The 14,627-nt window shown below is 42.8% G+C and overlaps 1 protein-coding gene across 1 annotated transcript in view; it reads left to right on the plus strand.

Moving 5' to 3' along the window:
* LOC144753489 (zona pellucida sperm-binding protein 2-like) overlaps positions 1-14,627 on the plus strand; it is a 274,324-nt gene that overhangs the window by 12,535 nt on the left and 247,162 nt on the right. The window contains exon 3 of the mRNA XM_078641160.1: positions 12,833-12,919. Coding sequence (XP_078497286.1) covers positions 12,833-12,919 — 87 coding nt within the window. The remainder of the gene's footprint in view (positions 1-12,832; positions 12,920-14,627) is intronic.

A 14,627-nucleotide genomic window follows, 5' to 3' on the forward strand; every position in this document is an offset into this window, starting at 1 on the left:
CCGTCTGACCACCCACTCGAACGATCAAACGACTACCATGGAACACCTCCACTTCTGGATCCATACCAACCCAACACCATGCTCCATTGCACCCTCATCTACAGACCACCTGGCCCGACGCCTTTTACCGAAGCATCATAGACTTCACCACCCCCAGACACTAGCATTGAACGATTTACATCCTACTCTGCGACCTCAACTTACCCCTTGGATCCGCAACAACCAGAACATTGCATCCCTTCTGGAGAACTTCACCAATGTAGGACTCAAGCAGCTAGTTGCCGCTCCAACCCACACAGCAGGACACACACTTGACCCATTCTTCACTGCCAGCGAAAACGTCACCTACAGCCACACCACTAAGCTCCTCTGGACCAACCACCACTGCGTGCCTTTTGCCTTCACCAAACCCACCGTACACCATCGCCCTCACTGATCCCCCACCCAAAGCTAGAACAAGGTCATGAGGAAAAACTTAACAGCCTTCCTCAGCTCTGCCACACAGCCGACAGACTCAAATACCGCAGCACACAACCTTCACAGATGGAACTCCAACTGCGCGGACTCTGGCACCCCTCAAGAAGGCACCCGGCAAGCAAAGTTCCAAGAAAGCTAGTTGGTTCACCCCCACCGTCCACCAGCCCAGATGCACCTGCAGACTAGAGAAGATAAGGAGGAACGACACAACCCAAGAAGCTCACACAGCCTTCAAAGCTGTGGTCACCACACACCACCACCTCCTCAAAACAACAAAAATTCCCTCCTGGACAGAATAAATGCCAACGCACACAACAGTAACTAACTCTTTGCCATCGTCAAGGAGTCTGCCAGGTCCAACAGCGAGACCACAGATGTCTCACCCTCCAAAGACCTCTGACACAAACTCTGCACCTTGTTCCACCACAAGATTGGGCTTATCTACGACAACTTTGACACCCAAGACCCTCCCATCAAGCCCGAACACCCCGACAGATCCTGCTCAACTGGACTCTGATCACCACTGACACACAAGACCCATGAAGAGCATCCATTCTGGAGCCCCCTCAGACCCATGTCTGCACCACATCTTCCATAGAGCCACCATCACCCAAGCTCTATCTCACTATCAACTGCTCCATCATGACTGGCACCTTCCCTAATGACTTGTAACGCACCAAGATCAACCCTCTGCTAAAGAAACCATCTGCTGACCTGACAGACATCAAGAACTTCAGACCCATCTTATTGCTCCTCTTCCCAGGCAAGGTCATTCAGAAGGCCATCAACACCCAACTCTCCGTTCATTGAAGCAAACCACATTCTGGACATCTCCCAATCCAGCTTTAGGAGCACGGATAGATGGATGAGTACGGTGAGGAATTAATTGGATAAGTAAATGATAGAACAACAAATCACTTATCCACTCTTCATATTTGCTTCTTAAAACGCTAGATATTTACATTATCTACTATGTTTAACATTTACTGGAAAGTCGGTGGCTGATCAGCCACTAAAAGTTGTCAACCAACATGCTTTGCCCTTTTTAGGGCTCGGGCCTAAGCCTCCACTTTGTGGAGGCGGAGCTTGCGAGCTCTTATGTGTTCAAAACAAAAATGCAGTCCGGCTGGCACATTCCTTAGTTTTTTCTGGCATCTGCCTAGTGATTCGTCTTCGCTGTGCTGTGTTTTTAGTAGCGTTGACGTGATAGGCTGTAAGTAATTTACGCGTGCCCGATGTGGCATATTCTGTGCGCGAACGAGCATGGCAGAGTGATTAATCTTAACTAGGAGCTGTCAGAGTGCCCGTGTAATGCAATCCAGATGGTGCGAGCGCGTTCACCATTGCATTGCATGTATCATGCGCGCGTTTAACATTTAACTTTCGCGCACGGCAGTCCATTCAAGTTTACTCTGCTAATTTCAATGTTTGAATAGCTGAAATGCTTTTACCGAAATTTAAAATGTTTGTTTGGAATAAAAGGTTTACAGTTTTCAGGTAGCTTGCACCTCCTTGTTTGAACACGGAATGTAAAGCGAGTTTGTTTTAGAGCACTGATGTGAGGTGATACTTCAGGGTCGACGTGGTGGGTGCTTCGGGCTGGCTTGCCAGTTTGTTTATTTAAGTGGCTGACATGGTAAGTGGAATAATGAGGGAAGAACACGGTACCAGCTGTATATTTGACTGTCATTCTTAGCTGCGATAAAAATAAGTGGGAAAGTGCAATTTCGGATGATATTGAACATTCACTCATTTCAACGGGTGGCGAGTTCAGTAAGAGGTAAAGAGTGCGCTTTTCATGGCGGTGCAGAGTGGCGGTGCAGAGTGGCGAAAACACATTGCCATTATCTCTAACTTAAAACAAACCCGAGCCCTAATGCATTCCTAATGCTTGTTAGGTCTAGCGTTAGCAAAGAGTTTGATTTCATTAAAATAATGCATATTATGTATATATTTAAACAAAGGAGCTTTCAGCCTCCTCTCCATCTATTGAACTGTTGTCATTCACAATTTGCTCCAGCCCGCCACAGTTTACACCATGAGGCAATGGGTCCGCCTACTTAATCTACTGGTTAACTTCACTTCGACTGCATTTTGCTCTTTCACAAGGTCGAGGTCCACACACAAGTTAATTCCGTTAGTGCAAGTGTTTTTATTTTTAAGTTATCGTTTCTATATGGTTGCCTACTGTGATAGCAGGACACCTTCAAAGTGAGTATAGGGCACATTCCAGCTTTATCAGTTTCTGCCTCCTGCCAATGCTGCTGTAAATTCCATTTAGGGTGGGTTTTGGTTACCTGACTAATGCTGATTCACAGCATACTGTATTGTGATCCTGGACTCCTTTCACCAATCATTCTCCAATAAACTTTGCCCAGTAAGAAAACCAAACTTTTTTTGTGTTCAATTGCAGCACACTTGTAACACTTCTGTTCAGACGGGGTGTAATTTGTATTTTAATGTCGGATATTTTATACTTTGAATCCTTTTTCCTTCCTCATTCCTCATGTCTTTCCCTTTTGCTTCTTTTTTCCTTAATCTTTTATCTATCTTTTTTTACCTGGTTTCCTATTTTTTTTTTTGCCTGCTTTGCTTTCTTTTCTTGACCTGCACACCTAAACACATAGCTCCCTTCAGTGTCATGGAGTACTATGGTAATTTGTACATTTGGGTTCCAAAAACACTTTGCCTTCAGGCAATGTGTTTTTAATTTTTATTTAGATTTTGTGAGGGCCCTGCAGTTGCCCAAAGTTTTGCCAAAACTGTAACAATAGCTTTTTAAAGAGATACAGGATTTTTTAAATGTCCTATGTTGCAATTTTTTTTAAAGAAACTTATCATCTAGCAGAGCTTGATTTTCATATGTTTTGTAAAAACTGCGCTTTTGCAAAAAGCACAAGCTTCGACTTTAATTATAGAATATGTGAGCAAAACGCACATCCTTTTCTGCATCGTCCTCTAGATGTGCAATATCGCACTTGGATTGTAAGTGATGATGAGCTTAATATGAATATGAGCAATTACTTCGAACCTTTATTTAACCTCCATACAGACTACCAAGAGGTAGTTTCCCCAATTATGCATGTTGTCTTCGCTAACATTGCTTTCAATTATGAAACTTTGGTGCATAATTATTAGCTGACCTAATGGAATATGCCAATGTCAAAATAAAGTATAGTGGAATTTGGTAATAATTGTAGTTGAATAGCCCTCCCCCTGGAACAGAGGGTAGGCTTGCCTTTGTCGGTGCATAGAGTTTGAAAAAAGGGTTGGACAAGTTCAAGTCTGTTGAATTTATACATGCCTGTTTTAGTAGCCAGTCGATTCACTAAATTAATGGTGGTTTGATTCCCTGGTTTTATTTTATACACTATTGGACATTTTTTTTGTGTGTGTGAAAACGTTGTAGCCTCCACTTCTACCCCCATTTTCAACCACCTCCATTGGTGGCTTGCAAATACAGCGGGTGGAGTGGTGGGCAAATGGGTAGTGGGTGGGAGTGCACGAAATAAATACATGAAAAAAGTTACTTCACATGCTTGCTGCATGACCATGTCCTCCTCGCTCCGGTCCTCTCCTCTTGTGACGTCACATCCAGGGCCCTAGCCAACTCGTGTAACAAATCCTGGCACTACTCTCATGCCGTTAACCAGTATAAGAGCAGCACCAGGATGGAAGGGAGCGCCCTCTCCATGCTGTTGAGGACTGCTTTCCGTAACAGAGCGGTCAAAGATAGCTGGGTAAGAGATGTTTATATAGCACGTCTGGTTGGCCGTCACAATATGGCTGGCCATAGAGACATGCACACTTTAAACGAGTGTACAGGCAGCCTACCACAGGACCGTCGGAAGCGCCGGAGCGACGCGGCTTTAGTGACTGTGATTTGTTCGGGTCACGGTTACGGACACGTGAACATTTGGCACGGTGTCCCGAGGAGTGACGCTGGTATGTGCTGACATAGCACACTCAAGGTCCAGTATATTGTGAAAAGATCGAGAATAGAAAACCCCTCATGTGCCCTGATGAAATCGCCATAAGAAGGAGCGATGAAACAGGTCGGCTTGAGGAGATATATTTTGATGGTATACAAGTAACCATTTTTAACCAGTAGTGCTTTGCTGCATCAGAATAAAACGGTATCAGCAAGCAAAGCACCACTACACAATTTATTCGTTTTTTGGTGTGGTTTGTTTGGGGTTCTGTTACGTGTCTGTGTACACTTTTAACTGGTATCAGTGTTTTGATACGTTGGTCACTATTTGTGTTTTTCCTTCACTATTCTCACGTCCGCACTACTCTTCTGTTGAGTGCACGTTTGTCTTTTCATAATAGAGAGCGTTGCCAATGATAAGCGGGTATTCCGGCAATCACTAACCGGGAACCCCCTTGGGTTGTTTTACCGTGAGGTACTCTCTATCTCTCACACTTTTCTTTGGGTGAGTGATCTGGTCCTGTGATATTTTATATCGGTAAAGAACACATCCAGACTTGTGGATTTATGTTATTGGACATATTCCAGGTAGCACTGAATGTATTTCTCTACCCGGTCTGCCTTATATATGGATGTTGATAGATGGGTGAGGCATTAATTGTTTGAATACTGTTTGAGTGGGGGGCTGCCTCTCCTATCCCCTTCCCCCTGTACCCCTTTAGATTGTGCAGCCTACCACTCCTCCCTGCTGATGCCACTCCGCACGTCCCACCCTGGCACTGTTTGGGACAGGTTGATAAATTTAAATGGTAATGAGTGAAGTTCATTACCAATTTATTTTTTATCTTTGGGGGGTTTTCTGTGGGATTTTTGGCAGGGTGACACACCTCTGCTCTAATGGAGGAGCTGCCCCTGCCACCCAGGTCACAAGATCAACAGGCAAGACCGACTTCACAAGCCCGGAGGTGAAATCAGTCATCCACAAGAATGCCATCAACGGCATCACCTCCATGGATTAATTATCCTCCAACATACAACGCCTGTTCAAACTTAAAGCCACAGCCAGTTCACCCGAAGTGAAACTCTACAAACCATTCAGATTGTGCACCAACATCAGACGCCATAGTGGGCTTTGTTGCCCCCTCGACACTAGCAATTACATTTTACTTGGAGAACTGCACTTTCACCTGGAAGAACCTGCTGACCCAAAAGCACTCGTCAAAGGCCTTGTAGCATGCCCTCACCCAACGAGTAAAGGGGCCTACCATGTCGCTGGACATCACGTGGACCCTATTTTTCACTTCCTTGGACAACATCCGAGTTGATTAACCAATAGTCTTCAGGACAGACCACATCCTTGTCTGGTTCAGCAGCCCCTTCCCAGTCAAATGCACATGTACTGCTGCCAGAACAGCCCACTAAAACTAGAAAGGCATAACTGACGAGGACTGTAACACTGCTCTCAAACCAACAAACTGAACACCGCAGCAGCCTCCTCAAAGCCATCCAGAATTGAATTTCACCAACTGGATGACCCATTTCGCTGAGATCACCCCTGCAACCTTCCTTGACCCATACTCTTTCTCTCCCCCCCCCCCCCCCCCTTCCACTCAAACAAAGCAAAACAACATCTGAACTCAGGCCAGCTGGTACATGGAGGAACTCGAGACAATGCAGACAGGCATATTCAAATATGCCCTGAGATGCTACCAACAAATTATCCAGACCACCAAATGTCACTGGTGAGCCACATGAAGGCCAGCACCAAAGGAAGCAAAGACATCTTTGCCATAGTGAAGGATTTAACTGTACCAGTGGCCGCCTCAAACTCTATCACCCCCTCTACAGGATTTCTACAACAATCTTGCTCAATATTTGAGCTACAAAATTGCCACCATGTACAGCAACTTCAATGCTCAACTGGACCTGAAGCTTCTTGCCAAACACCTCACCATCTTATCCAATGAACCAATGTTAGCTACATGGCCCATCATCCCAGTAGACATTACCGCTGTCCATCCACTCAGGTGCCCCATCGGACGCCTGACCCCACCATAACCACTCCAGAGGACTGCAATCGATCAGCACCAAGCTCACACCCACTCTGAACACGTTCATTTCCTTTACAACCTTCCAGATTCTTGGAATCCTGAAACCCTGCAGACCCTCCAATGCTTACCAACTACAGACTGATCACCCTGCTACCATTCGGGGCTAAGGTTTTGGAGAAAATCAACCGATGCCTCACCAAATCTAAACAACCACCAATTCCTCAACACCACTCAGTCTGGTTTCAGACTACAGCACGGAAACTGCCCTCACTGCTGCCACAAGTTCCATTCACATAACTCGACAGAGGGGAGACAGCGGCCCTCCTGTGTCTGGACTTCTACAGTGTTTGATATGCTTTCCTACCCCAATCCAGCACCTACACAACATTGGAATCAAAGCTCACGGACTCCAATGGATCTGCTCGACGGGCTTGAAGGGTTCATTGAGTCAGCCTGGCACCATACACCTCGAGTGCCCATGAATTCATCTGTGGAGTTCCACAAGGATCCTCCCCGAGCCCGACCCTCTTCAGTGCATACATGATCTTTCTATCCAGCATCATCCGCTCTCACATAACCTACCCCCCCCAGCCCCAATGCAGACAACGTCCAACTCATTCTCTCCCTCACAGGATAGATGTAGAGTATGCAAATAAAGTTCAATGCCTGATCACCCACTGACTGAAGATCAACTGTCGAAAGCTGAACAGCACGAAGAACAAAATTGGGGTCTTTGAGAAGAACACCTCACCATGGGATTCCACTTGGTTTCCACTTGGTGGCCAATAGAGTTGGGCCTGACACTTACCCCCATGCCAAAATCCTCAGAATAGTCATTAACTGCAAACTCTACACAATGCCCATGTTAACTGTTACTGCCTCCTGCTATCATACCCTGAAGATGTTGAGGAAGATTTTAAAATTTATCCCAATTGGCACCCAGAAAACAGTCACACACATGCCCTCATCAGTAGCAGGTTGAACTATGAGAACACCCTCTGCTGGGGATCACAAACTCACCAGAAGACTGCAGACCATTTAGAAATGGCGTCCAGAATCACTCTGAACTTTCCATGCTGCACTCTCCTCACATTGCACCACACCTGAAGGACCTACACTGGCTCTCCATACACAACCAGCACAATTTAAACTCCTCACCCACACTTTCAAGGCTTTAGATACCATTGGTCCAGTATACCTCAACAATCCTCTGCTTTCACAAACGTTAAACGAATCTCTGACCTAATATCGACGTCAAAAATAGCGGAGGCGGAATATCGATGGCCAGAATATCGAAGTCCTATCTAAATTAAGGTAAATACAAAAAATCTGTCAAATCGTTGTAAAAAATATTGTTTTCAAAAAATGTTTAAAAATGAAATACTTATATTTAAAATAAACAGTTAATGTTTAAAATTAGAATTAATACATATAAAAATGTTTTTAAATATACATATATAATATATATACATAATATTTACACTTAATTACTCAAACATAAATTGGTAAACATTTTATAAATTGCAAATAAATACACCTACAACAATATAAATAAAAATATCAAAACTATATATAACAAATTATAAAAATAATTTTAAATAAATTATACACTACATTAATTAAAGCAGTAAATATTGGATAGCGTGCGGGTAAAAATGACTGTTCCAACTCCAGAGTGCAACAGTAGGGAAAGTGTGGATAGCATGGGGGTTAAAATTACTATTCCAACTCCAGGGAGTGCAACAGAAGGGAAAGTGTTGGATAGCGTAGAGGTTAAAATAACGTAATTAAAGTTTGTAAAAAATATTTTAAATTAACAATACCAATAAGTTATTACCAATTAATTATTAAAATGTATACAATTAATAATTTATTACAAAATAATACAATTAAAAAAACCTTTTCAATACCCAAAAACAATTAAAAAACACTTAGCAATTAATGAGTTAACAATAAATTATTCATAAACGCCAAATTATAAATCCAAATGTAATGACCAATTAATAATGAACAATACATGAAGGATTTTTTAATTGGTTATTACCAATTAATAATTGATTACCAATTATCAATACTCCACACTAATATCATTACTTGATTACATTTAAATTACTTCCCGCCCTATAACCTCACAACACACCTCAATAATAAATAATACTTAATATAATTACGAATTAATCAATTAATAAAAATAAATTAACAATTAATTACCAATAATGTTAAATAATTATTAATACCAATAAAAAAATTAAATAATTACGTACAATTAAATTTCTTCCCACCCTATAAACTCACAACGGTACTCAAACGCATAATTTATATAAATATTTACTAATTCCTAAAAATGTAATACATATATTATAAAACTAGTATAACAAATTATAAAAACCTATAAAATATATAACACTAATATTAATATCGATATTAGTAATATCGATTTTTGCTATCTATTAATAACTTCCATATTAACAAACTATATTTCTTACCTTTAGGTCGATATTCTGGTTGTTATTATTGATTTCGATATTGTCCCTACGATATTTCCAACTCCATATTCTTGTATGTTGAAAAATTCGATATTTAGACTGTTAACCATGTTAAACACCTCCACTCGCTCAAACTCCTACTTGCACACATCCCACACACTTGAAAATATTGATCTGTCAGTTGAGGCTTCTCATACATAGTATCTAAAGCAGTGGTACTCCAAGTACGGCCCGGAGTCTCAGTGCAGCCCTCCAGACCTTAACGTGCGGGCCCCAGCAGAACTACACTTGGCTGCTGTTTACTTGATCGAGCAGGAACATTCAGAAAGATGTTAAATGGCAAATCGTTTATTTACACTCGCTGAAAGAAGAGAAGGAAATAAGGTGTCCTGCATCATTTAACGTAGGAAAGCATTATTTTATTTTTAAAGACCTTTTGCAACAAACGTGTAAAAATGATAGGCTCTTCAAAATTCAAAAAGTATATTTCATTAACATGCAGATGCATTTTATCTTGGTTCATCAGATTATATCAGTACATTCATAAGTATTTTTAAAACTATTTTTCAAAAATAAACTTAGAAAAGTCATGCCCACAGTGAAAACAATGCCAATAGTGTACTAAGAGGCAAGGCAGTAGTTCGGATAGAACCTTCTGGATGGTCAGGGTTATTATAAAAGGACAACATTATTAAACAAAACACGAGGTTTTGTACAGTGCATATCCTGAACGTGTGTATTACAAGGGGCTCTCATATGTCATATTGACGAATAAGGAGACCAACTGAAATTACACCATTGTCTGGAATCACACAATTTGAAGTAGGGAAGCCAGGATTGATCCAGGTTTTCTGGTTTCACATTGTACAATTCTATTAAATTCCTATTCATTAACCAAGTTACTTCCTTTTTACACTTGATTCTCTGAAGCTAGTGATAGAGACCACCTTAACCCCTCTCCTCACAAAGCCACACTTCCACCATGCTGGTGGCAATGCTGACCTCGGGCACACCACAGACCACACTTTGTGGCCATTGGAACAAGCATTGGAAATGCAATAGGTCTCGCATTAGGAAAGTTTAAGCTATTGGCCTTATAAATTATTTTTTTTTATTTGTGTTTTTGAAAATACCTAAATTAATAGGTTTGTCATTTACAATGCCAATAGTTATAACTTTCGCAAATGTGACGCCTATAGCATTTGTAATGCAACATGTTTTGTATTTACGTGACTTAGATGTATTGATATTACAAATAACAATGGATTTTAATTTTTTTAAATAATTAATACTTAATTAATTTAATTTTTAATGTCAATAGCTTTAAGTTTTGTAAATAACTTTTGGTCGAAAAAAACGTCAGTTAACTGGTTTATCAAATGTATATTTATGTGCGGTACTATAAAGGTGTTTCAGTGAGCGCGCGAGTGGTGCGCGCGGCAAAGAAGCGAAAATAAACGAGCATTGGCGCCGCGCGGCTGTAGAAAAATATATACAGTTACTTATTATTATCAAGAGGGGTGTGTGTAGTGCAGTAAAGATGTCACTCAGGAGGCAGATGTTCAACAACTCGGTAATTACTATCCCTGTCATTGCTATTAGGGTAGGAGTCCTCTCTGTCTAAGTCTATAACAAGAGTTAAATGAAGTATTGGATGCCTAGAAGACACTGTGAGCACCTGCATACACTTGCACTGCCCCTCGATACACATTCCTGTGTCTGCACCCGAAATGGCTGATCATGCTAATTTACCACATGTGGTAACAATTGTTTTTTTCATAGTGGCAAGTCCGTTCCTGCAACCAGGTGGTAACCTGAGTGCCTGTGCAAACCAGTGATTTCGCACTGCCTTGACCAAAAGTGTGCCGCCATTCATAGATTAAAAGCACATGCTTTTAAAATTAGAGTTATAGACCATATCACTATTGATTTTTTACTTAATGCTAGGGCAACCTATTTCTGAGCCCTGAACAAATAGGGGTACTGTGGTATATGGAGAAGAAGTCATTTGCCCACGTTATGTGTAGGAAGACACAAGGATTAATTCCGATGTATGTCCACAATCTAGTTCCTGAAACGCGTCTCCTCTGCATTTCCACTTGCTTACTAACTGTTCACACTCCCACGACTCTGCGACGCACTGTCAAGGCAGACTGGAAGGCGCTTTGTGGCTGCCCTAGTGCCTGCTGACTGCAGCAAGAGTGGGACTGACCAAGTCCGGGAGTCTCCAGTAGACCGACTTCAGCAGTAGCAAAAGTACGGTATCCGTAAGGTGGAAATAAGACCGCTTTAGAACTTAGACTAGCAGCCTGTCCCGGCCTTGTCCGGGAGCAATCCGGCTTCAGTCAGGGCCGCCCGCCCAGGCCCCCGTCCGCCCCGACATTGTCCGTGGGTCCCCCGGAGTAGCAGCCTGTCCCGACCTTGGCTTCAGGTCCCCCGCCCGCCCTGACATTGTCTGTGGGTCCCCCGGAGCCTTACCTCATCCGCCGCACCTCCCCGCGCTCCTGAGTTCACTGGTCTGCCGCTCCTGTCCGCCGCTCCTCTCCGCTCCTCCCAGCCTGTCCGCAGCTCCTCACTGCTCCTCCCCGCGCTCATGTCTGCCGCTCCTCCCCGCGCTCATGTCTGCCGCTCCTCCCCGCGCTCATGTCTGCCGCTCCTCCTCGCGCTCCTGGACGCCGCTCCTCCCCGCGCTCCTGATGTCAACACACACGTCGCGGCCTGCGCTACTTCCATGGGACTACTTTTTTTTTTCTCTGAAATTTTTTAAATACCTTATATTTTTTTATTTTATATAGCCTATATCTGCACACCCTGAAAATTACAACGATCTATCGGGTGTGTGGATTGGCGCTGTGGTTCCCGCGTTTACCCGCCTCAAAGGTTCAAAGTTCTTCCTTTATAATAGTAGTATAGATAAAACAAGCAGCCACGGGGCGTGGGAGGGAGAAAGCGACAGTGGGAGGGGTGATTGGAGGACGGAAGAGGAAACACAATAAGAAAATGATTTACCAGCCTGTTCAAAGATACTAACAGAAGCACAGGACAAGCAGCCACAGGGGTACGGGAGGGAGCAAGAGACAGCAATGAGAGGGTGATGGAGGGATGGGCTAGGATATTAAAACAAGTTAAATGAGGAGACACGCCTGGCGGCCGTGAAACTGAAAGCACGGCCGGCCGGCCGTGAAACCCTTTGATGCAGACGGCCTGCCGGCCGTGAAAGTAATACGGCCGGCCATGAATTAGGGGAGGAGCAGCCAGGAGAGAGCAGGAGCGGAGGCGCTAAGCTGGGGAACAGATGGCTGGCGATTTGATGCTGTGCACGCGCATTTTAGGTCAATGCGCTTGCGCATTGACCTAAAAGCGCACGGGCACAGCACCAAATCGCCAGTCTAGGTAAAGTCTGTTTAAACCCCTATAGTCTCGCTCCGCTCAATGCGCATGCGCATTGAGAGGCGAGACCTAAAAATGGTTGCGAGTACCTATGACCCACATAGGAGCCTCACTACTTGAACTCCGCAAGAAGCTGAAAACCCGTCTATTCAAGTAGTCTCACTAGGCCAGACACGTGCTGAGTGCCTGTGTACCCTCCCGGGTGACTGTGCATTCAACAAATCTGCCTAACCTATCATGAGTGTGGGTCTGTTCTGAAAAGTAAAATATCTGTGGTATGATGTACACATTTTCAAAAGGGCGAGTTGCATAATTTATTTTCAAGGTTTCCATGGGGCATCGCCAAACACGGCTGTTTTGCTCCATTTGCCATGGTAGCGATTTGGGAGCGGATTTATCTTGAACACTCGTCATGGTTACAAAGTTTACTATTGGTGTACATGGTTAAAATTTACTATTGGTAATGAATTGTTATACCTGGTTACTTCTATTTTTAGAACACGCTGCTTGTTGGAACGACGCAGTGAGGATCACGCTTCCCCAGCTTCCTAGAAATTATTCCTGGCAGGAGCTCTATATCCTAAGTATGTAACTCCTAATATTTGTCAATTGTATTAAAGATTAAGTGTACTCTATATGGTACCTGCAGAAATTGTATGTTGCCTAAACCTTTTGTATTTTTTTAAGGTGGTAACTAATGTAGCAAACCAAAGAAATGTATTCTGGTCTAATTTGTTTGTCAATTTTTGTATGCCGTTTTACAGCACAGATCAGACCCCACAGAATAAACCCCACAGCTAAGCCATCTAAGCGCTGGCTCTGGAGAGCACGTCGGAGGGCCCATAAATCGAGGAGCACAAACTTAATAGGCACACAAAGGAGTGGGCACGCATTTTATAAGCTCATTTGGAGGGAGCACATGTTTGTGGATGCAAATTACATTGTACAAACAACTACCATACGTCCTGATAATCCAGTAAAATGTAGACAGGAGTGAGACCTAATGGGGTGGGTGAAGCGGCTCAAGGAATATGGCACCCACAGCAGCTTTTGTGTTGGTTTGTCAAAGGGTACAGATAAGAGAACAGATGACACAGAGAATGATCAGCTTCCAAAAGAAGACCTGGGCAGTACAGCCTTAAACAAATATGTATTCGAAATGAAGGGGCCAGCAGTAGTCGCGATACAATAATCCACACCAGGAAAGATTATGTAGGACCCCATACTGTCTCGTGGTGCTGGCCTCTCTGGGGAGACACTCCCACTCAAAATGGGTCCTGTGTGCGCGCGCCGATGAATTGTTGTTTGTAGTTCATATTAGTGATAGTTCATAATGCCGAACTGGTGACATAATTCCAACCTTACTTGGCTGCAAGGTTTGTAGGTTAAGGTAGTTCATGTTTATGCATGTGCTCTCATTAAGTAGTTCCATTCAGCTATCTTGGACCATGGGGGCTGAAGTTCAAGCAACTGGTACAGTAAGAGTGGATATTGAGTGAACAGAGGCCTGAATAGGGTTTGCGAACTGAGTGGTCCAGTGCACATCCACATCTGTCACACAATATCACCCGTTGAGGGATCTTAAACCTTTTTTTTTTTTTTTGCTTTCAATTGGTGGTTTCTTTACATTCTTGATATTAACTAGATCAACCATGTGTTCCAAAAGCCAGAGAAAGCAAATGCTTCAACAGCCTAGCATACTTAAATGCACTTTACACATCGGTTGAACTATACCCTACCTCTGCGATTTAGTTAGTAATTTTCATTTTCAAAGCAACCAAATTAATAAATTAGTTGATCTATCGCATTTCTAGATATTCATATACTTTAATTTTTTTTACTAATGAGGAATTTTAGAGAATAGGTTGACTTTCAGTATATTGTATATCCTCTTCACAAAGAAAAACAGTCCAATTTTCATAATTCTGCTTTAAATGCTGTCAATCTTTCCAGAACGTCATCGTAAACAGGATGCTTGCTATAAGCAGCAAATATGAAGTCATCAATTTTCCCGTAACCCTGCATTAATGTGTGGACTTTTATCATTCTAAACTTTGATAAACATTCTTATATCTATAACCTAGTTTTCTAAAGATGAGGTAATAGCCGTCCTGCATAAGAATTCATAAAACGTATTCTAGTATCTTCACGGTAGCATCTACGACCTGCACTGATTCGTTATGGGTAAAGTTTTACTATTTTCCCTCGTATTCAATAAACTGAGTTTTCCAAGGTTAGCTGTGAATGATATTTTGTGACTCTGGATGGTCTTTGTGTCTCATTCTAGTGCCA

Source organism: Lissotriton helveticus, chromosome 5_1 (genome assembly GCF_964261635.1).
Source record: "Lissotriton helveticus chromosome 5_1, aLisHel1.1, whole genome shotgun sequence".
Classification (NCBI taxonomy): domain Eukaryota; kingdom Metazoa; phylum Chordata; class Amphibia; order Caudata; family Salamandridae; genus Lissotriton; species Lissotriton helveticus.